Source organism: Hoplias malabaricus, chromosome X2, assembly GCF_029633855.1.
Source record: "Hoplias malabaricus isolate fHopMal1 chromosome X2, fHopMal1.hap1, whole genome shotgun sequence".
Lineage (NCBI taxonomy): Eukaryota > Metazoa > Chordata > Actinopteri > Characiformes > Erythrinidae > Hoplias > Hoplias malabaricus.
Genome location: NC_089819.1, coordinates 40911962 through 40936916, shown reverse-complemented (window position 1 = coordinate 40936916; position 24955 = coordinate 40911962). Strand labels below are relative to the sequence as shown.

The following is a 24955-nucleotide window of genomic DNA, read 5'->3' as shown; positions in this document are numbered from 1 at the left end:
ATATGGACCTAACACTAATTATAAGATGTATTCATATATGTTATCATGTAGCAAAGATTTCATATTTTACAACCTATCTCTCTGTTAACTTTCTACCTACCATCACAGAAACAAGAGGCAGGACCCAGTTCTGAGTCCATCTGCTGATGAGATGTTGCAATATTTTTTTCCGGGTGGGAGCAGGGGTCCACTGCCAAGTTCTGCAAGCCTCTCATGGCCAGACGGGCTGAGACAGAGTATAGTAAGCCCCTTATGGCCAACACCCGGAGGCCTGGGCTCCTCAGATGCATTAGAAGTGTGTGAGGCGGCATTGGCAAACTCTTCAGTGGGTGCTGTTTGCCGGACATTGCTGGGCCGGAAGCTGGATGAGGCAGTGAAGCTGTGTGTCCTGGACCTGCAGCTGAAGGATGACTTGGAGTGGGAGAACGCTCTTCTGTCCTTCATTGAGAACGAGTGTGAGAGACGCTGGCTTGAGAACAGAGCCTCTGGTAAGATACAAAATTTCTTAAGATTCTCAAAGTACACATGTATGATGATCACATGATGCTTCTTACATTTAGAAGCAGAAACAGCACAAATTACAAAAATAATTTGTGGCATATGTCCAAAATTGAGTATAATAGATTTTTCACTAAACTATTACATTAAGACATATTGCATATACGCAGCTATTTCTAATTTGTATCTTAATACAAACATAAATTCAGAGACAAACTGTAATGCTTCTGTACCTTTCTCAGTGTCTGCAGCAGCAGAGGAAGTTGCCATGGCCCTACGGTGTCCAAATTTGTGTAACGGAAATGGGAAGTGTACAGAGTGGGGGTGCCAGTGCGATTCGGGACACATCCACTATGACTGCAGCCTCCCTATCAGTAAGACTTCATTAATAAACTTTCCAATTTGCTGAAATAAGACCTTCTTATCTTTTGGGATGGCCCAAGTACATAGGACATTGTTGTGAATATTTTTTGGTAGCGACACAAACATTAATAAGGTCAGGACGTTGGATGATTTGAGTTGCAATTCCAACCTAATAATTCAACATCACTACCGGATCTCACAAATACTCATGTGGTATACAAAGGATGTAGTTTCTTCACACCAGGGAAAAGGATTCCACCCCTCTGGATTTATACCCCTCTGGCAGAGATTTGGCATAGTGAACTTATGCTCATGTGTCTGATCTACAATGTCCCATTTCATTTCAATTTGTAGTTGTCTATAGAGATCATACAAACAATATCCAGTTGGATGCAGGGACAAGAAAAAAACTGCTGCACTATGTAAGGTTGATCAGTAGATTCAAGTAGACACTAAACGTAAGGCTTTTGGTTAAAAAAAAAAAACAGAAACAGAAAAAGGATTTAAATTAGTGATGTAAAGAATTGATCTTGTTAATATTGCATTAATTTTGTACCCAAAAACACTTATATTTTGGGATGCTATGTATAAAAAACCAAACCAGTAGATTTAAAAGTCACAAAATCTGGATGTGTGCCAAGCAGATAGTCGCATATTCTGTTTTTGGCAGGACATACCAAACCTCAAATTACATTTACTGCATTTCTGAGAATGCAAACAATGTGCAGAAATTTGAGTAATTCGAAGGCTCACCCCATTACAGAGACCCTGTGCTGATAATCAGTTTTGGATCAGAGCTTCCAAAGACAGTCTTCAGGGAACTGAGCTTTTCCAAGCAAACGCTTAGATCTAATTACAGCAGGAGCAATTAGCTAATTAAAGAGAGAGCTGATTGAAGCAGGTGTGTTTAAAGCTGGATCTGAGCCACTGTGGGATATTCTTGAGTTGCAAAGCATCAGATTCATTGCCATATGAAACAGTACAAGAACGGATACAATGGGGGTGTGTTCCCCAGTCAGCTGTCCCTCATTACACAGTTTCCTGTGAAATGGAATTAAAGTGCAGTCATTATTAGTATAAATACTGTAAAATATGTATAGAAACTACAGTAACCTTTCCCAATGCTTAATGCCCATAATATAGTCTAAATATATGTGTCTTAAGAGTACCTAAGTCTATTTTAGGGACTATATACTTTAAGTGAAGAGCTTTAAGAGGTGGATCTCTGGTTCCATTCACAAGCACCGTGAACAAATCAGACTTTTTAGAACCGAGTACTTCACAAAAACCAAGCCCAATCTTAAATCACATTGTTTACTTATTCATTATTTATGCAAATAATTAAAATGTCTTGTTGGACCTTACCTTTAATGACTTGGAACAGAAAAGTTATTTCCAAAATGTATACTTAGTTGCCGAATTACAGCACATTTTCTGCTTTAAAACCATTAACATACAGAGTTCTAACAAATTAGCGCTGACCTGCTGTAATGTTCTCTCTCTAAATGAGACAGCTCGGATGAACAGGAGCGGTGAATCCTGAACACTCCCTTAACGCAGGTGTTTTGCTCTAAATTTATCTGCTTTCTTTTGTGTCTAATTCTGGGACAGTATGTTTTTTTAAAGCTTGTTGGAAGCCAAAATGTGTTTAATTAAACGGGCACAGGGATTCTTTTTCACCGCAGCTGCTTTTCACAGATGGCTTTAGATCAAATTATTTTTTCTTTTGGCCCTGTTCTTTTAATCAAGCCCAATATCTCTGCTATCTTACCTCATATGCCTAAAATATGGCTCTTAATTACATTTTCCATTGGATCGCGTTATCTCCGGTCCCTAAACTCATTTCTTGTAACTCGTGTCTGAGCCTGTAGAGATTGGACAGATGGTGTATTTTTAGTTTTTTTTTTTTTTTTTTTTTTTTTTTTTTGAGAATTTGTGTTGAATTTCACCTCTTTGTCACAAAGTTTTGGAAGTCCTAGAGTGGGATTTTATCTTCAAATATGGCTTTTAGCTCTAACAGCCACATCTTGTCACTGAGACTTTCATATTTTCCTATGCTACCAGAGTTCAAGACAGGGATAGGGATTTGAGTTAAGAGTCTGAAGTGTCGACTCAACACTTCACTTAGACTTGAGATTCAGAACTTGAGTGTAATAAGTATTCTTAGATTTACCCAGTTTCCCCAACATACAGTCAACCAGCTGCATTTGTGGTATGTGGTATGGTTTTTGGAGCAATTAGCATGATGCTAACTTTTGAGGGGTACAAACTGGAGTTTAGAGAATGGCTTTTTTGTGTAAATAAAATACATGTTTTTCTTCATTAGATTCATATTTCATTACTATCCTTGCTGTAGTTTAAACAATTGTATTTCATTGTTAGGCTTGGCTTAGATCCCAAAAGAAAAGCATCTAATCAGAGCTGTTTTCTCTGTGGTATCTAGGCAGATTACAACTAATATCCACTCCCATTGGTCTCCAATTGCTTAGGACGTCAAATTTTACTTATGAGATTGCCTATAAACACATTTAGCATAGAGAAAGGAGAGGAAGCCTTAACTATGAGATTAGGAAGTATTAAACAGATATGTAATAAGTGGGTATTCATGTAATATTAGGTTTAATTCATGATGTTCATGAGTTACTGCAGTTTTCACATTAGATGATAGTAGCAGTTGTTACTTATTGTTATGGATTTCTTATCCTCTTTGATCGACTAAGAATAAGATGATTCAACTAGGTCAAAATTCAAAAGTACTGAAATAAAGTTTTGAAAAGGTGGTGAAAAAATGGTGAAAATTACTGGATGTATATTCATGTATGTTTTTCTATTAATAATAATAATAATAATACATTGTATTTGTAATGTACTTATTCACTTATTGGTGGAGAGAAGTCAAGTTACAGTAATTGATTTTCTCACCCATTTGAGCTGTATAATGCAAATGGAATGCACTTCTTCCTCCATCAAAAAAGAACATCTTTTAAAATTCTCAGGTATACTATAGGTCTTGGGAAAATCTTGAGAAAAGAGCACTACTTCTTTTAAATCTCATTCCACGTGTCTCACCTCCTTTTGGGTACCATTACTCCTAGCCACCCAATAGACTAAACAAATTCTGGCCACTTGTATACACAGTCTTGTGCTTTCTCTCTTTACCCAATGCTAATGAGCATAGGGGAGGGTGGGGAAAAATGTCAAATTATAAATTGAGAGCTTTGTTTTATGGCAGAGCTCCTGCTTCATTACTGTGGCCTAGTATATTGACCACATAATGAAAGCTGCCTCACTAAACCTATGGTGGAGCTCATGATCCCACTTTCACTCCATTGTGTACAAGACCCAAAGATGCACTCTGGGTAGGTCCTCACCCCCTACCTGGAGGAAGCATGTCATCTTTTTTCAAGGAGATTACCACAGCCTCAGACTTGGAGATGCTGTTCTGCATATGACCCCTTCACACACAGCTACAATACATTCCAATGCACACTGGGGGCCTACATATAAAATATAGAAAAAAACCACCATCTGCAAATAGCAGAGATGCCATCTCCCGATCCCACAGACAGAAACTGTGATGTCCTTGTCTGTACCTTGCCATGCTGTCCTTGTATATGTTGAACAGAAGTAAAGATAAGGTGCAACCCTGGCAGAGTCCATTACCAGCAAGGAACAAGCTTAACAGCCAGAATGTGAACACAGCTCACATTCCGTTCAGGACTGAATAGCTTGCAGCCTTGAAAAAGGTCTCCCTATTGAGCTTCCTCTACCATTACATTTTTTTCCATCTTTGTTTATCATGGCATTAACACTGCAGAACTCAAGAGGTGGATATGAGCCTTACATAACCTTGAATTTCCAGGGTGTTCCAAATATGTGGAAGATGGCTTTTCCCCCAGTTTATTTCTAACCTCAGTGTCAAAATCCACTTTATGTATGTCACAGAAGAACTTAGACATATATTACCTCAAGAAATTTTTACATTGTACATTCTCTTGGTGTCTGTGACCATCAGGATCAAGAGAAAATTAAACTGATATTCACTCCTGTGTGTGGTTTTTGCTATGCACTTTGTAACAAAAATTGCACATTTAATATATACAAAGAACTTCTTACAAATTCTTGATTATATCATTTTTCCATGAACATTATTTTGTAATGAGGCATTTTGATATTTTGACATACAAATACCAGTTTTATCATCATCATTTTGGGATGCTGTGTAAAGTGTAAATAAATATATAAGAAGACAAAATGTCTTTATATATTAAATGCAATTATTTGCAAATCTCAGACATATTCACAATAGAATATAACTGTTAAAAGTGAGACATTTTGACATTTTATGTTAAATATTAATTCATTTAGGACTCATCCCATCGCGTTTTAAAGTCTGGTAAGAGACATATTGCTCAATTTTTGGGAGAGTTTAAAAAGCTCTTTAATATCAACACTGGTAGCCACAGTCTGCCTGTTAGCTCTCAGGTAGCTTAACTATATAAATCTTTTGTAGTCATATATATAGCTCCACAATCACAAAGCAAAAAAAAGTATATGGAAAGAAAACAATAGAGGACACTGGGAAATGTTACCATTGTTCAGTAAATAATTTTGGGATGGTCAAATAATAACACACCTGCATAAGAAAAGAGAAAATATCTGAACAGATTGGAATTTTAGATAAGTGGATCCCATAACAACCACGCTAGGCCCTGGTACCAATTACTAAAATAGTCCACATCAGATTAACAACACATGGCTCTCATCTTTGAATCAAGCTCCACACTCACTTCAGATCTGAAGAAGTCCACAGTTGTTGGTGAGTCTGTGGGTCTGAAAGGATGTCAGTTTCTCAGAACAATGGAGTGACCCCACCAGAGTTCAGTACTCACCACTGTATGTGTGAAAAGTGTTTTTTTAAGAAAATAATAATAATAATAATAATAATAATAATAATAATAATAATAATAATAATAAACACTCTGAAACGGAACTGTGGATGTATGGCTGAAGATTTCATTGGTAAATGTAAAGAGAATCTTCAGAAAAGGAAGGAAGCTGGAATAAACTGGAAAAAAAAAATTGATAGTTTAAATACTGAAAATGTGATGTTCCACAAAAATGAAGAACCAAGACTGAAAATAAGTATCTTTATTATTTTCAATAATATGTATATTATTTTTAATTAGCTGGCTTGGTGTGTAGCCTTAACTCTTCTCTTTCCTAACATAGCTTTTATGAGTGCATTAAAAACCATGCCATCTGGAGTTAGCCTGGAGAGAGAGAGGGAGAGTGCTCATTTACTTCAATATCACTCACCTTCTTCTATCCCCTGGAAAAGCAACCAGTAACTTTGCTTTCAGCTATTTTGAATCTATTTTGAATCAGTGTGAATTTATTATAGAGCAGAGGCTTGTGCTTTGCAAATGAAGTGAAAAGATTTCACGGTTAATGGTGGCACAGTATTAACTAATTCCTAATGCAAAATTTACTTACATTTACTTAATAAAATCTGCCTTAAAAAGTTATTAATTTAAACTAATGTTTACAGAGATTCAGCCAGCGCTGAGTAAACTAGAATGTGATAGACGTTCTGCAACAGAATATAAATGCACAAGTACACAATAGCATATTGACATGTAACACATTTACTTCAGTGTGTGGATTTATTTTAGGGGAGATTTTATGTCCTTGAAAATGTCCCAGAGTTTTTCACATATTGCCATGCTTCACCTCTGTAATTTTCTTTCAGCGAAGAACTATGAGATTCGGTATGGCAGTCCATGGAAAGTTTGGTAACCTTTTGGGTTCTGACTAAACCTGACCCATACGCCATGTCCTGTCTCATGTCATAAACAGCATTTTGGTCAAATCTTTCCTTTTAACTTTTCTAGACCACTAGTTCATGTTTGACAATTTGGACAAATATGCTCAAAGCCATAGAAAAGCAGATAGAAACTGCAAATAAGCATATGTTCTCCGTGTCCAATGACAAGCATCAGCTAAAAGGTGTATAAGTACCTCCAGCATCAGTAAGTGGAGTAGTTTATCATTGTCGTGGCCCTCTGCTGATTATGCTGAGAACCCCAAGAGGTTGGAGACCTCCTCTGATATAGTGAAAACCCTTCCCAGAAGTTTAGAGACTGTTACTGCAACAAAACCCATCCTTTCATCTATCCATCCATTTGTCCATACATCCATCCATCCATCCATCTTTCTGTCCGTCTGTCGAATTGTATTCAGAGTCACTGCTGTGTGTGTGTGAGTGTGTGTATTCCAAGTTCTGGTGTATTTCTGGACTCAGGTCATGCCACAAGAAACAAATGACATTTAACACGAAGCGTGAAGAAGCAGTGAGTTTCAGAATCGACCTTATCATAGTGTGTGTGTGTGTGTATGTGTCTGTGTGTGTGTGTATTACCCTGTACTTTCTTTGCTGAGGTCAGATCCCCTCCAAGTAATCAGATTCGTGACACTGTGGGCACATTGTGAAGTGGCATTCAGAAAGAATGGTATTCCACACACATAAATCTTATTTACATGTAAAAACGTTACCTTTCGGTTACTGAGTTTAGGTGTAAATTTAACATGATGTAAGACTGTATGTGACTGTAGATGGGCTCATGTGCTTTTTTGAAAAATGACCAGCATTAAATGTCTTGTGTTTTGGGCTTAAGCTGTTTGAGAAACAGCTTAAATTAGATTTAAAGGAATACATTGTTTCAATTTGTTCTTTACTGTTACAAGTCAAGATAAAGTCACCAATTGTGATCAATTCACCAGCATTCAAATGTTTAATTCAATACCAAATGTTTATACCTTAACAATCATATTAAGGTTAATGAGATGAAAGCTTCATTTCTCTCATATCCTCATTAAGCCACATTCATTTCTAGGGCCTTACACTAATTTCTTAGATATGGGACACCCACTTGAATCACTCATACTCATTTTTGAGATAAGCCACATCCATGTCCAGCATCTCATTTAAAAATAAGAGTTTAATGCCATTTAATGTTTGTGTGTATCTAGGCCAGCCAATCGAGCTGACAGACGTGGAGAATGGAGGAGTGTGTGATGTCCGAGCTCTTGACTGTGACACCGTGAGAGTTTTTGGACTTGGATTTATTGACTCTCCCAAACTGACCTGCATCCTCAGAAAACTCACGGTCAGAATGTGTGTGTGTGTGTGTGTGTGTGTGTGTGTGTGTGTGTGTGCGTGTGCGTGTGTGTGTGTGAGTTTTGACTACAAATGTCTTAAAGGGAGCATATTATGAAAAAATAACTTTTTCAGTGCATGTGGACGTTAATTTGGGGATCTGAAGCTCCTAATAACCCACTCAGTATTTTGTCGTTTCTGCCAAGTCAGTAAACATTGAATAATATGTACTGATTTGCTCCATTTTACATCAAGTACAGAGACTTTAGAGTTGTTCTGGCTCCTTGTCTAAGTATGTCTAATCACACTGCTAGACCAACATATATGTGACAATGCAATGGGGCGGTTAAGCGGAGCAAAGATTTACTGAATGAATATGGTGAAATGAAGCGTGGAGAAAGAAGAGAAATACGTGAAAATGACTAGAAACACTGCTCCTCGCTCTTCACTCCTGGGTTCTCACACTGTTCTCACATTCATGATTAAAGGAACAGATACTAAAACCGATCGTTCTGAGCAGGGCTGTTCAGACAGGAGAGAATGGTGCTGTGTTGTTTGTTCCTTGTGGTATTTTGACCAAACTGGGTAACCTTATGTAAAATGGGTAGGATATGTGATATATTTAAATGTTTCCTATAAATTGTTTAAAACTCATATGAGATATGGATTGTTTCATAATCCATGTGAACCCGTTTATGCTCTATATAGCGAGTCCCCCCCCACATTGAAGTGGCTGTGTTTGACATAGGTTTAGTACAGAAGTGCTGATGCATCGTGGCTGCTATGTGTCAATGTAATGGATTTTTCATAACGTGAAACAGACAATGACAGATTGCCCTTTCAGCTACTTTAAACATATAATTTATAACTTATAAAACACCCGGATAGGAGTTTTTATGTTTACCATAGGACATAATAGCAGTGATTTTTAAAGATCCCTTTCCTTTCTTACAGCTTAGACATGGAATTCCGTATTTGGGCATAGCCACATGTTTCAGTGGTCTATCCCCTATGCAGTCTTTTATAATATTCCATTAGAGAGAGTTTATGGGTGGTGACGCGAGTGTGTTTATTATCTACCTGCCATCTGTCCCCATTCATAATTAACACACTGAGATGATGAAGAGGAGGAGGAGGAGGTGGAGGAGGAAGAGAGGACGTCTCAGGAGAGAGGGTTATAGTGAGAAAATATTAGAAAATAATTGTTAATTAAACGTAAGCATGCTCAAGGTCCGGTCACTTATAGCCTGAGGCATGATAATCACTATCTGTCCTTTAATATAATGTAAAATACAGTACTCTCTCTCTGTCTCGTTCTCTCTCTCGATTGCCAAAGGAAGACTATTCAATGTACTTATTTATTTCATCATTTTTATGAATAAAACTTGTATGAATAGTAACAAAAGGCCATAGATTACCACATGCATTGTCATTTGTTTAGACAGTAGGAATACACTCATCTTTAATGTATTCCCTTATGATTATTAGATTAGAACATACTGGAGAGGAATGGTGATCAAGGCGCAGACTTTTCACATTCAGGCTCCAGTGAACAAACCATTAAAATATAATCCGTCATCACTGCTTCCTCATGTTAGCATTACAAGGGCAAAGACATAGTTATGTGCTCTCATACATGCGATCAGACATTTTCACCACCAAAACTGAAAAGGAACATCTACGATTGTGGGGAAACACAGCTCTAAGCTCTGCATCTTTAAAGGTGGAACGATGTGCTTGAGGGGAAAAAACGAGTTGTTTGTACATGGCTTAAGTTTAGCTTGTCTGTGAGTAATTCGAGTTAGTTTTGTAGCATTTTCGTTAATGCAGTTAGCCATCTCCTAAGTTTGGAGACATTTCCAACTTAAGTTATCCGTAACAACAAAAATAAGTCAATATTACCCACCTATGGAGTGGGAATAGTTATCTATTATATATAATAAGTTATCTCCGTTGTCTAATGGAATGATGTGGACTGAGACAGCTCTCTGCATGAATGTAAACACAGAATGAAAGTATTACAAAATTAAATAACTCAAGTTACAAATAAGATTTTGTGGTAATTCAAACAGTTAATAAAGTTAAACTTAAAACAACAGTCGTTTTTCCTCAAATGTACCACTCCACTTTTAAGAAATAAAAACAAACAAGAGAAAACAGCACTTCCCCAAAATTGTTGACATTGTTTTTAATATATGTATAAAAAATGCAATGATTGACTGATTGCTTGATTCACTCTTAACGGCTATGCTATGATATACTATATTAACTATATTAATATTACACCTGTACTGTGTTTCTAAGCATATTAATGGAGAGTGGATTGGTGAAGATGAGCAGATTACTAAAGCCTCCTTCCTGAGCTCCAAGGCCATTGACTGCTCCGTCCCACGCCTCAGCACTGCCACCATCCACTCTATGAACTTCCTCGCGGACCAGCAGCCTTACGCCAGATGGGAGATCAAAGTAGGTTGGACTTTAAAGGGACACTGGACAATGTACCTTTTTAAACAGGAATAGCACTGTTTTTTTCTAATAATACAGTACAGAAAAGTACAGAATCAGAATAATTTGACAGTGGTGGTAAATGAAACCAGGCCTCCACTTTTAAAAACATCTCACAGAAAGTTACCATATGAAATGGTTATGAACACACTGCTGACAAAGTAGTTTATTTAACTCCAGGTCCAGATATTATTGGCTTGGTGGAGAGATTTCAGCCGGGGCAGATGTTTATACCTACATAAACATCTATAAAGACATATTCCCACAAGCACAAGGCTGCTGTAGTCAGCTTTACCCTAGAAAATATTATATTTGACACACTAAAACAAAAATCCTTTATAGATGTTAATGTAGGCCTATGTCTGCTGCCTTGAGGGGCTCATGTCACAAAACAATAAACAACAAAACAGCTTAGAGGTGGCCACTGATGCTATTACTAGTCATGTGACGGACTTACCAGAAAGGCTGGCTTTTTCCGCTTAAATAAATTCATTTTCCATGCTATTTTTACAAAGTCGCATAGCAGAGTTCGATGAGAGTTTAAAAGGTAGTTTGGAGAACACCTTCCAAACATTTTCAGGTGAAAAATGCTCGCTAAGCCTTTCTTTATCACTTGCAGTGTGTGATTAAAGGGGAAAGAGTGTGGGTTTTGATGGGGAAATAAACGGAGGGCTATAAAAGTTAGAGTGGCTCTGATTTAAGGTGGACGACGCAGAGGACGAGTCCCCCTCCCCTTAAGAGCCTGAAGCATTCAATTCCTGCAGCAATGCGCTAGTCTCCTTCACAGCGGCAGCTTTATTGGCGACAACTCTTTGAGGGAAATTTCAACAAAATATGTGTGTGAGAGAGGGGATGGTGTTTTAAAATATGACATCATCACCAGAGCGATGAGGCGGGAAATAAGGAGTTTTCCCGTTCGGAATGACACAGATCAGAGTTATGGATCGGGACATAGTTTAAGTACATCATTGACTTTAGTGAAAGAAAAAAAAAGTTGTTACAAAGTTAATCTTTTAAAGGGGCAGAGTCAAATTCTGAAGAAATCTAAATGAAATTAATACCATCACTATATCAGTTGTAAATATGCATCCTTTCCTTGTATATTTGTCCTGCAGTAATATTTGGAGTGGAAGTTCCACCTTTATAGATAAAAAACAGTTTCTTATTATGTATCTTGGACAGGGGAAGAGGTCATATTGGACGATTAATTCTGGATCACAAATCAAATTCAGATGTATCTGATAGAGCTCCATCACCGCAGAGAACATTTCCTCAGAAAATGAAATGTGTAATTTCACATAACACAATTCCTCCACTCTGCAGTCCAGTGCTGGGGGATTTTAAACCGACAAACTCTTGATATTGGGCATGGTGACCTTAGGGCAGAGATCATCAAATCCAGACGTTTGATCCAGGTTCCAGGCCAAGATTTTACTGTGGCCCGTCACTATGACACTAGACCTGGTCGGATGCATTAGCAGTTGTAGCTATAATGTCATACCAACCGGCCATTTTAAAATGTTTTTAAGGGTTTAAATTACAGCTCTCCAAATGTGTGTGTGTGTGTGTGTGTGTGTGTGAGAGAGAGAGAGAGAGAGAGAGAGTATGAGTGTTTCCGAGCGTGTGATTGTATTGCATGGTTTCTTGGGGTGGTCTCTGCTGTGCTCAGCAGATTAATGAGGCTCAGGAGAAGGATGCTGATTTTGATGGTGATGTGGTGATGATAATGATGATGATTCAGAAATTAATTTCAGCCAAAAGCCCTGACTTTAACTTCTCCTTCAACACACTCCACACAACTTAGCTAGCGTGCACACACTCACACAAACACACACACACACACACACACACACACACACACACACACACACAAAATCACAGACAAATACTCACTCGTTCCACATGCCTTTCCACACACACGTTCTAAGAGGTGTAAGGAAAGCCTTTATAAATATAAACCATATGTGCAAATGGACTTGGATAATGAGTAAATGCCTATTTTAAGGTTCACCCACTGTGGACAGAGTATGTATAATCAGCATTGAACAGAATGAGAAGAAATTTGACACTCTGGAGCCCAGTGGCAAGAGTAAGCCCAAAGGGTATAACGCCCCCCAGCATTGGGCAATGGGGCAGTGGGACTATGCTCTCCAGAATGATGGAGCACAATTAAATTAATTTGCCTCTAATTGGAGTGAGAGCAAATGATCCAACATAAGTATCTCCCTCATACTGTCGTGCTTGCTCTCTCTCGTTGATTCACTCTCTCTCTCTCTCTCTCTCTCTCTCTCAGGTGTCTAATGATGGTATAGTTGTCAGTAATGTGAAGGTTTTGACACTGTACGATGGTGTGTGTCAGGAGTGTGTTCCATCTTCTTCTGGACTCTGTAAGTTAAAGGTAATATCATACACATGCACATGAACTCAGAGACAGGCACATACAACTCCCATACTCTGAATTACTGGTGGGCGATATGGCAAAAATACATTATCACCATATTTTTGCAGGATCACAATCACACTCCAGGTATTTCTTCCATCTTCCGCCTGAAATTACATACTCAAATCTTGAGACGTGAATAAACTAGAGGCAATTTTATGAAGTAATGTTACTTGAAAGCCTTCAGAATTTTTAAAGATATTGAAATGAACCTTTAGTGGTCAAAATATGAACAAAACAACAAAATATTTTAGGCACTTTTCTAAGTTTAATTTGGAATCTTCTTTGAAATCTTCCTTTGGAATCTTCAAAGACCCCAACCTCTCCATAAGGAGAATTATTAATTTTACTGCAGAAAAAAAATATATATTATCTAAGCTGAATGGCAACATTTTACCTTCCTTGACAAACTAATCTCATGTCCTTCTCTAAATGGCTTTACACCCTCACCAAACAGGAAAAAAGCTCTGACTCACCTAGATTTATTCTGATATTTAGTCTTGTTTCTAACACAGTACTCTTCCCCTTTAAGGCCAGACGTGTTGGAAAGACGGAGCTTTTCCTGATTGGCTGTAGACTGAGGCCGCCTCCCTCACTCCCCTCCTGTGTTTAATTGGTCTCAGTAGGGAAAGGGCAGACAGTGAAAGGGATCTATGCTTTGAAAGCTTATTTATTGTTGCTTATTTTGATTGCCGTTGCCATATAAAACTGTGTGTGTCGTCTCTCGCGGTGTGCGTCTGTTAGGCATCAAAGCATGGTTGCTTCCCCGCCTCCTTGGTTGAGCATCGCCCCTGATTGGTCTATAGACTCGTTAAAGCTGAGAGCCCAATATTTAAACTATTTTTTTTTATTATTTGTTGTACTTTATTTTGAACTGTTGTTTTTCTTTCTTTTTGCAAGTACTCTTTAAACAAACATGATGATAACTAATGAGTGGACTGACACAAATTTGGTCTTGTTTTGAAGGGGACAACCTACGTAAGAGCTGGTATCTTTTGTGTGTGTTTGTGGGCTCTTCAGGCTTCGTGGCGCCACAGTTTTTTTTTTTTTTTTTTTTTTTTTTTTTTTTTTTTTTTTTTTTTGCGAGGAAGAGATTTCATGTATGGAATAGTGAATTCTTTTGGTTTTAATTCATTTTAGAGTACATTATCCATGTCCCGAGAGTCTGCCCATTCGACTGATGTGTAATATGTACACAGTACGTAAACAACTTATAAGAACTGCAGCGGATTGTATGTGCATTAGCACGATCCAACGATCTCCCTGTTATGGGATCTAAAATCATCATATCGCACACCCCTACTCTGAATACTTTACACTTGTGGGAATGTAGCATTCTAATAGTAATAATAACCTAATAATAGCATTTCCATATTCCAGACATTGAAAGTATAGACTATATACAATTTGAAGAAGTAATTCATAATATGTTATGTTTCTATTTATGATGCTGAATTGTGAAATTCTGTCATTCATACTTTTAGGATTATTTAACATGGGAAAGATATATGCTAAATGATACATACAAATTTAAATAAGCTTTCCTTCTTTTTATTATTTTTATTTTTTATTTAAACTGATTTGAACATGGGCGGCACGGTGGTGCAACAGGTAATGTCGCAGTCACACAGCTCCAGGGACCTGGAGGTTCTGTGTTTGAGTCCCGCTCCGGGCGACTGTCTGTGAGGAGTTTTCCCTGTGTCCACGTGGGTTTCCTCTGAGTGCTCCGGTTTCCTCCCACAGTCCAAAAACACACGTTGCAGGTGGATTGGCGACTCGAAAGTGTCCATAGGTGAAGGACTGGCGCCCCCTCCAGTGTGTATCCCCGCCTTGTGCCCAATGATTCCAATTAGGCTCTGGACCCACCGCGACCCTGAACTGGTTTTAGATAATGAATGAATGAATGAATGAATGAACATGCAAGGGACCTGCTCAAAAGGTCAATCCCATTATGAATCAAACATTAGTGGTCAGTAATCTGAAAACCAGCTTCCAATGAGGCATGGGTATTTTCTGTTCAGAGGTTTCCTAACTATCAATAAGACACAGTGAAATAGAACACCACAGACAAACTTCTCGTGAAGTGAGTGTGGTTTGGAGCTGTGAAGTAGCAGGAAGGCTGTAAAAGCAACTTAACAGTGAACACTGGAAAATGATTAACTCAACAGGTAGGCAAACGCAGTTTATAATACTAGTCAAATGTTAAAATCCTCCAGAATGGAAAATATGATGTTAAAATGTAGTAAAACACTCAACTTTGAAAATCTTCCCAATCTCATTCATATAACAATGCTTTTCCACCCATTATTTTCTGACAGTTGTGTGGGACTATTACTACATTTACTAGGAATTTGATGTCCACACACAGCATAGGTCACACGTGTTAATCTTGTGCCACTCTGTGAGCTAAACCTGGTGCAATTAAACCTTCAAACCCTCTTCAACATGGTAACTCAGTCAATGATTCAGTCAGGTTTATATGGCAAAAGCCTCTTCTAGTCAAGAATCCTGTTTAAATTGACCAAAGCAATGGTCACAAAATTCACAATTTAATGTTTTTCGGAAATCTTTCATCTCCGTCCATTTGTACCAGAGTCACCTCAAAACTGACAGCAATTCATCTCTGACCATCTTTATTGTCCACCATTTTAACTGCATCTTTCTATCTATACATTCATCTCCATCCAGCTGTCCTGCTGCAAATTCCCCCATCCATCTGTGATTGCATTAATCCCACCATCCGTGCATTCATCTGCTCATTTCACCATCTATCTAATCATCTATCCATCAATCTACCCATCCATGAACACTCTGTCCATTTCATCATGGACCTTATGATTATTTATTACTGCTATTACATTGTACCATTATACCATGATTATATAACTATTTATATCATATTATATTTATATTATATAAAATTATTAAATATAACTGTGCAAATGTCCAACTTAACCTAGACTTTAATTTATGTATACAACATTAGATATAAGATAATCCATCTTTCTAAACTAAAACTTTCTAAAAGTTTCTCTACCCATAAGATAATCAGCAATTAAAGATTTCATCTATGAGAAAAAAATAGCCTCACACTCATTTCAGACAGTAACACACTATCCACAGCTGGTTGTACCCATCCCTCCACTGTAAGAAGAACATTTGTAAACACGTTATGGGTCTGAAAGGACATGGCGCTGTATATTATTGTGAAAATTAAACAGACATGAAAGCCAAAAAGTCAATGGACTGCTCAGATCAACATTCAGAGCTGAACTTAATGCTGGATGTGTGGTGTGTGTGTGTGTGTGTGTGTGTGTGTGTGTTCGTGTATATATATATACATATATATATATATATATATATATATATATATATATATATGTGTGTGTGTGTGTTTAGTTTTGTGTAGATGTGGAAAACAGAACAGAATGTTGTTCATGTCACGACACGAGAACAGAAATAAGATCTTGCTTGACCCAACAACACCCCCCCCCCCCCCTCACTCTCTCCTGAGCTTTCTTATAAAATTTTATGATGAGGAAAGAGCATTGGAGCAAAGTATTTTTTTACTTTATCACAAAACCGTCTGTGGACGTCTTCTTATCCAGCATTTCTTCTGTAATGAAGGTTGTTCATCAGAAACTTGTTCCTGTTTGCGCAGGAAAACTCTCTACTGTTTTGGGATGGTTTTACACTAAATGTTGGAACATTGTTGTGAGGATTTGATGACATTAAGCCATGAGAGCACTAGTGATTTCAGGTAGATTTTGGATGATAAATTCTGGATCACTAATCAAACTCATCCCAAAATTATTCGATGGAGCACTTTCACTTCAGAGGACACAGTTTGACTGCTCACCGTCTCAGTGCTGGGGGCTTTACTCCCTTTTAACTTTAGATTATATAGTGGGTGAGGTGTCTAAGGACCTTTGAACATATAGTGTACCATGTACCTGAAACTATGGGCCTTGTAGCTCCTGTACAAAACTAAAACAACAAACTTCAGAAACGTTTCTCAGCTGAGTGACTACATTAATATTTTTGTGCTCTCTCTCTCTCTCTCTCTCTCTCTCTCTCTCTCTCTCTCTCTCTCTCTCTCTCTTTCTCTCACCCTCTCAGAACCAGACGTGCAATATAGAGGGCATGTGTTTTTCGGATGGAGAAACAAACCCATCCAGTCCCTGTCTCCTGTGTAACTCCACAGCTTCCAAATACACCTGGACAATTAATCAAGGTTTCTCAAACTTTCCTGTTTGTCCAAACACATCTAGCAACTAGTGTATTAAGCTTGAGGTTAAATTCAAATATAGATTGTAGTTCTGACCTGTTGCAACAGAATAAGCTGGCCATTCCTAAGCCCAGTTTCTATTATTTATCAGTTTAAAGTAACACTACGTAAGGTTTTGCTATTTTTATCTCATGGACTTGCACTTGCATGCTGCATAGTATATTTCGTTTTTACAACACTGTCCTGAAATCAAGGGGATGGGGAAGGGACTGAAGGGAGGTGTGGTATTTTTCTACCCTCCTCCAAATATTACATACTGTAGTTTCTGCAGTGCTGTGTTATTAATAGCAACAACAAAGTCTACACTCTCCTTATTACAGGTCAGTGAAACATCACAATAATTTTGAAGCTGTAATGTTAAGGTAAAGTTACTACCTAGTGTTTCTTTAAAATATTCTATTCAATGTGGCATACCTTCGCACAGGTCATATTTTAAGTTTAATATTTATTGACAAAGATTTATTGGCTTAGTAAATGAATGTAATATGTTGTGATTTTATAATTATTATTGTTACATTATTATGATATGTTCTGAGAAAAAAAAAAGACTGATACAAATGTCAGATTCGTCCATGCTCTTTTCCCAGACAATCGTGCTCCTGTTTTCCTGCCTCCGGGGGGTGCTCTGCGGGCATTTTTGGGTGAGAGGTTTGTGTTTCCACTGGAGGGGACGGACCCCGAAGGCTCAGAGTTGCTGTTTGAGCTGGTGTCTGGACCCCCAGGGGCCTCAGTCACCCCTGGGGGTTCTCTCACCTGGAGAGTGGAGTTTCCAGAGAAAACACACACTTTCACATTCACCATCATGGATGAGTGTGATGCCCACAGCACACACACTGTACAGGTGAGAGAGAAAGAGAGATAATCCTACATCATCCTGCTTACATAAGCCCTTATAGATGTTAATTTGTAGGTTTATGTCAGTTGTCATGAAAGGCTTAGGTCTTATGTAGCTTTTAAATATGATGATTTGATTTTATGGTCTTAATTTGACAGTGTTCCACATTCCAAGTAACTTCTGTGCTGAAAATACCCCTCCTGCTCCATACAAAAAAAATTGGACAGACATTGATTTTGACATATTCTTCCACTCTTTATGCTGATAATAAGCATGTGTTTCTGCCTCCTGGAGCTTATTAAAGTCTGTGTGTGTGTCTCAGAGCATCACTGATTAGCTCCAGCTTCATCCCTAATCATCTGGAGCTGGACGGATGCTAACGAGCCGAGCTCCTGAATCACTAATGAGCTTAAAACGTAAAGAATCTCATCACAGAGAAAAAGAGGTGAAGCTTCGTGATTAAGGTCTGATTCACTCTCTGAACCTGGACCCAGGTTAAAGAGCCTCTTCAGAACATTTATACAGCAAAAATAGAAAACTAGATTAATTAAAAATGCAGCAAACATATTGAGTAAGAATGTTCTAAAGGTCAAACAGTTTTTCTTTGGGTCACTAGAGGTTCAGGAGCTTATTACTTTAAACTTCACCTTACTTACAACTTTATTTTTCATAATGTGATGAAATTATGCATAGTTTTAGAATCAGCTGAGGAAGGTCAGACAGCTTTTAAGAACTGTAATTTATTACTTCACACATAACTACATTTAGATAAAATAATTTAACTATTTTAATGTCAAGCATTAATGGGTAAATACAAACCCAATTTCTAGAAAAGTTTGGACACTTAAAAAAAAACAAACTAAAATATCTTTTGCTAATTTGATTTGTTGAAATATTTTGTTTAAAGTAACACTACTTAAGATTTAATCCTGGGGCTCCCCTAGTAGTGTAGTGTAATTGTCTTCAATGCCACACTTAAAGGCAATGTTTAATCCAGTACACTTTTTGTAACATCCAGAGGATGTTTCCATTTGGTAGTTCTCCGGTCTGTTTGCACACTGGAAAAAGGTCAGTGTTTGTATGCAGCTCTCGCTTGTCCGAACTTGCTCAGGCATTCAGCACGGCTGAGAAAATCTGGAGGAATTTGGATGGTGGAAAGACCTCAGAACCTTGTGGGTGTTGATCTAACAAAAAAGCTACAAAATTAAAAAGCTTGAGGTGCAAATGAGTTTCTGTGGTAATTCAAACAATGAATATATACTTGAAAGTTAAACTCCAACAACAAACAATCAACAGTCAGCTTCTTACTCAAATATACTGTTCTATGTTAAAAGTTGCAGAGTTCTTGAATGAACAGAAACTAGAGGGAGGAGTTTGTTTGCTTTGAAAACAGTAATTCTCCAGAAACATCTATGTTGCCTTTAATTGTTAAATATAAAGAAATTTTGAAACTGATGTCTGCATCACACCCAAAAAAAAAAAAAAAGCTGGGACAGATGCATGTTTACCATTATCTTTTTACATCATCTTTTTTATTATACTTTTTAATCTTTTGAGACTATACTAAGAACTGAAGTTTTACAAGTGGAATTTTTGGCCATTCTTGCTGTATACACGACTGAACTGCTCAAAAGTCTATGGTCATTGGTGTCTCCTCTTCATGATGTGCCATACATCAATAGGAGACAGATCTGAACAGCAAGCAGGCCAGTCAAGCACACACACTTTGTCTATGAAGACATGCTGTAACTCGTGCTTGGTGGCAGCTTACTTCTCTCCAAAATACCAATAATATTCTCCACATCAATAGTACCTTCACATATATGCAGATCACCCGTGCTATGGGCACTGATGTATCCCCATGCCATCACAGATGGTGTTTTCGCACTTTTCGTTGGTAACAGTCTGGATGGTCTTCAGCACGTTCAGCTTTGAGTCCAACATTAGTTCTTTTCAAAAACAAGCTGAAAGTTGGACTTGTCTGACCAGGAAACATGCCTACACTATCTTTCTGCCTATCACAGACAAATTGCGGTATAATTAACATATGGCATCCTCGTTGCATAACACAGTTTCACGTAGCATTTCTTTGATGCAGTAGCCGATTGTGTTACATGACAATAATAATTTTTTACGTACTCCCCAGCCAATGTGGCTATGTCCATCACAGTAGCACAATGGTTTCCCAAAGAATACAGCCTAAAGGGCTCAAAGGCCACATTCAGCAGCAGTTTCCGGCCTTGGCCATCGAGAAACTTTTCCTTGAAACTTTTCATGATGCTATAAACTGTAGATGGTGAATGACCTAAATTCTTTGCAATCTTGCACTGAGAAACATTATTTTTGAACTGCCTGACAATTTTCTAACAATTTGTCACAAAGTGGTGTCCACCCTTTTATTGCAAATCCTGAGTCATTAATGAATGCTTCTTTTATATCTTTCATATTCACCTGCTTAAAGTATTCTGCTACAGAACAGTGTGACATGAATTTTTCACTATTATTTTGCCAGACATTTTTTGGAGTCTGTTAATACTTAATGTGATTATGTTTAAAGAGCACAATGAAGTTGGTCAGTGAAAACACTCTAAATCTTTTTCTTTGTACATTTGTCCATTAAAAAGTTTCAAAAGAATTGAAAAATAAGAGATTCATATATTAATTGCATTTTATGAATGTCCCAGCAATATCTGGATATGGGGTTTGTAACAATAGTAACCTCTGTTTTCTCTAGTGGAATAATCAGCTGGCACAGTTTGCTGTTTTTCCAGGTTTAACTTTGCCAACAAAGGAATCACAGTTAAGAGTAAAATACGAGTTGTTTTACCATGTCTCATATCACTGTAGAAATGATGCAAGGCTTATTTCTTGAAGGTTTTTTTTTTCTGAGTGCAGGGAGCTTATTTAGAAGATTCTGGATCTGTAAAAATCTGTTTGATCACAGTAACAATACATGCACACAATGATTATTACACTATTATTCTTATTTTTTTTTTCTGAAAATGGACACAAACACAAAAAATTATATGTGTGTTGTAGGTGATTGTGATGCCCTGCGAGTGTGTGAACGGAGGTTCGTGTGTGACAAATGTGGACCGTCCTCTAGGCAGCGGGGAGTATGTGTGTGTGTGCCCTCCAGGATTTTATGGAAACATGTGTGAGGAGAAGGCAGACTTGTGTGAGTCAAATCCTTGTGGAGCCGGAGTGTGTGTGAACACTGTGGGAGGATTCAGGTGCAAATGTCCCTCTGGACTCAGAGGTATGTAAAAATATAATAAAAACAACAAACTATGTAAAAAATTAAAAAGTGATCATTGTGTGGAATTAACAGTGGAAAGTGTTTCTGATAAAGCGGACAGTAAGTGGAAGTGGTAGGAGGTATTTCTGATAGTGGCCAGAGACCTTTCAGTTGTCTCTTCAGTGTTTAATATTTTTTTCTCTCTAGTTTTTCGTGTTATGACGAAGGCTGGTGTGAGTTTAATAATGTGGCTCAGTGGGGGCTGAATACCTCACTTTTCCAGACTGTTATTTCAGCTTTTTAATCATGTTATTTTTGTGTTTTTCACTCAAGAAGAAAAATAAAGTGAATTTCTCAAGCATTTTAATGCTGTTTTTCATTCTCAGTGAGTGACATGGCTAAGCACATGTTTGTACGCTGTGTTTTCTGTTTTATAAAAGAAAAAAGCTCCAGAAAGCTCCATAATAACAACAACAACAACAACAACAACAACAACATAAAACAGCAAAAGCACAAGACATGAGCACTTTGCTGTGGGCAGTCTCACTTCATAAAAATGGCATAGGTTTTTTGAGTGTGTCTGGGACAGTCTAAACTGTCTCTCGTCTCGTTCTACCCACAAGGGTCGTTTTTTTTTTCCAAACTTCAGTCTGAGACCACTTTCTAGTTAACAAACATCTTTTAAAGAGATGTTTTTGTCAAAACTGATAATTATGCCATTTTCAGTCTGACACTGGAGCTATGAGGATAATTATAAGGTTTGTTTAAGTGAATGGCAAGAATGTACCATAAAAAATGGACTGTGGCTTATGTTAATCTTTTTTTTGTATTTTACAGGATGTGCATGTGTTTATGTATGCGCATAATTTATGACTGCTGTACACAACCATTTCAAAAGGTTATTTCTGCTACTGCCTATTTAAGACTGATTAATCTACATTTCTTTAACAAATTAGGTGCTTAATAATGCAGTATATTGGAATGTGAAATTCTCTGGAGTTATTGTGTTACTCTAGTATTTTTGTGGACTTTGCTACGGTTTTGGATCAGCAGCTGTTTTACACATTTCACACAAACTCTGTCCTTGGCTTTCCCTCAGAGGAGAATAACACACTCCCAGTCACTAAAACACAGAAAAAAAACCCACAACTTGCTGCTAGCACAAACAGAGGAACAAAACAGTTTGAACAGACCAAGACATGATGATCATCTTGTGCATTGTAAATGCATTTTGTGCTCTTTACTTGTTTTATGGACAGTGACAGATTGAAGATGATGCAGTTGTTACTACATAGAGAGATTGATACAAATCCCAAAAGTGCCTGTTTTTCCCTGTGTGTCAGAGAAGTGTATTTTTGCAGAATGGAATTTTGGACACGCTGTATACATCTGAATAAGAGCAGAAAAGTGTTAGAGCTGGAGCAGATTTCAGATTTTCCTGAATATTGGCTCATTGTCTTTGGCCATACTGCCTGTTTTCTGGCCTGTTTATTACAGATTTCATATTAAAAATGTATGATGATTTTTACAACCACATATCCCCCCCAAAAATCTGAGACAATTTGTAAAATTTAATTAAACTAATGGGCAGCAAGGCAGCACAGTAGGTAGTGTCGCAGTCACACAGCTCCGGGGTTCCGGGGTTCTGGGGTTGTGGGTTCAAGTCAGACTCCGGCTGACTGTGGGGAGTTTTGTGTTTTCTCCCCGTAGCCATGTGGGTTTCCTCCAGTTTCCTCCCAAGGTCCAAAAACATGTTGTTAACACATGCTGCGACCCTGAACTGAATGAATTAATTAAAACAATCATTTGTGAATTGTTTGCTCTCCTGAACAAATTTACCTAACCCAATTATAAAACTATTTGGGTATGTTGCAATCATCAAATTATAAATGGGCTAATATTTACAAAATATAATCAAGTAGGTAATAGGATATACTCTTTACCTACTTGATTAAATTTTATAAATATAAGCCAATTTAATATTTAATGCCTGCAACATACCGTATTTTCCGCACTATAAGGCGCACCGGATTATAAGGCGCACCTTCATTGAATGACCTATTTTAAAACTTTGTCCATATATAAAGCGCACCGGATTATAAGGCGCATACAATAGACGCTACAGTAGAGGCTGGGGGTTACGTTATGCATCAATTAGATGGAGCTGCGCTAAAGGGAATGTCAACAAAACAGTCAGATAGGTCAGTTCAACTTTATTAATAGATTACAACCCAGCGTAGTTTAAGGTAAAACATGTAGTGCAATGTTAATATACCCCACATAGTGGGGGGGGGGACTTTTCCTCGATTCAATAATAATAATAATCACAATATAGTAACACTCGAAATAGTGCAAAGCGATAACAATATATCAATAACTCAACGTTGCTCAAACGTTAAAATCACACAACACACAAAATAAACACGTAAAGCTCACTTTACTAAGTTATTCCTCTATTCCCGTGTTCTTCTGCGTGACTGATCGCCTTGAGTTTAAACTCTGCGTCATATGCGTGTCTCTTAATAGGAGCCATTTTGGGGTCTTTACATAAAAAACAAATGGAAATGAAATATATATACCGGTATATATCCAGCATGCAGCGCGCGCGGAAGAAAATGAAGTAGGCGGCTGCTTACCGTAGTTGCGAGACCTGTTGTGGCTCAATATAAAACTAAGGAGTGTCCAACAAAAGGCCACAGCCATGAGGTGTCATCGTTCAAAACCAACTGCTAAACTTAGTTAGTGAATTGTCAAACTGTTAAAAAGGAACATGTCTCATTGTAAGATTGCAAAGAATTTTGTGGAAAAATTAGAAATCTCAGTTCATGTAAAGCAAAGACACCACTGTTGAATGCGAGTGACCTTTGAGACTTGAGATTGAAGAAATCATGCTCACTGAGAAATCACTATGAAGAATTTAGCATTATGGACTCTGGAGATCTTTCACATGACACAGTCCACTGTTGCAACAAAAAGAAAAAATATTACACAAGGAAAAAGAGATACCTTTGAAAGTTTTTTTTTTTTTCAGAAATCCTGCCTAGTTAACTGGGCCCAAGCCCATCTCAGATGGCCCTGAGGAATCTTGGAATATTGTGCTGTAGTCAAATAAGTCCACATTTTAGCTTGTTTTTGTAAAAAACTGATTTTGAATTCTCCATATCAAAATTCCCTAACTTGATTGATATGAAGTAGTAAATGAAACTGTCAAACAGTCAAAAATGCAAACCAGAGCCCCCACATAATTTTTGTGTGTTGCAGGGTTGACATGTCATGAAGATGTGAATGAGTGTGAGGCAGCAGTGTGTTTCTCTGGTGTCCGCTGTACAAATTCTTTTGGCTCGTTTGCCTGTGGCAGCTGTCCTTTAGGTACACATGGAGACGGCATCACCTGCACAGGTAAAACACTGTTACATTATGTACAAATGTAAGATACCTGCATGTGTGAAAAAAAACTCATAAAACAATTCACATGAGCAAATTACACGCACAGATATAAACATAGGTAAATCACCTGTACAAGTAAAAACACAGGTAAATTTTCCATACAGGTAAAGTCTCATTACAAAGATTATAGTCCATATAATCTGTCCAGCAATGCATTCTGTTATTATATACTACAGATAAAT

General features: G+C 37.7%; 1 protein-coding gene across 1 annotated transcript in view; it reads left to right on the top strand.

Annotated features, from left to right (window-relative positions):
• LOC136677394 (von Willebrand factor D and EGF domain-containing protein-like) overlaps positions 1 to 24955 on the top strand; it is a 59855-nt gene that overhangs the window by 21550 nt on the left and 13350 nt on the right. Inside the window, exons 13-21 of the mRNA XM_066654915.1 lie at positions 109 to 488; positions 741 to 872; positions 7894 to 8030; positions 10325 to 10486; positions 12819 to 12923; positions 17085 to 17199; positions 17841 to 18094; positions 21128 to 21347; positions 24588 to 24725. Of these exons, the coding sequence (XP_066511012.1) occupies positions 109 to 488; positions 741 to 872; positions 7894 to 8030; positions 10325 to 10486; positions 12819 to 12923; positions 17085 to 17199; positions 17841 to 18094; positions 21128 to 21347; positions 24588 to 24725 (1643 nt within the window). The remainder of the gene's footprint in view (positions 1 to 108; positions 489 to 740; positions 873 to 7893; positions 8031 to 10324; positions 10487 to 12818; positions 12924 to 17084; positions 17200 to 17840; positions 18095 to 21127; positions 21348 to 24587; positions 24726 to 24955) is intronic.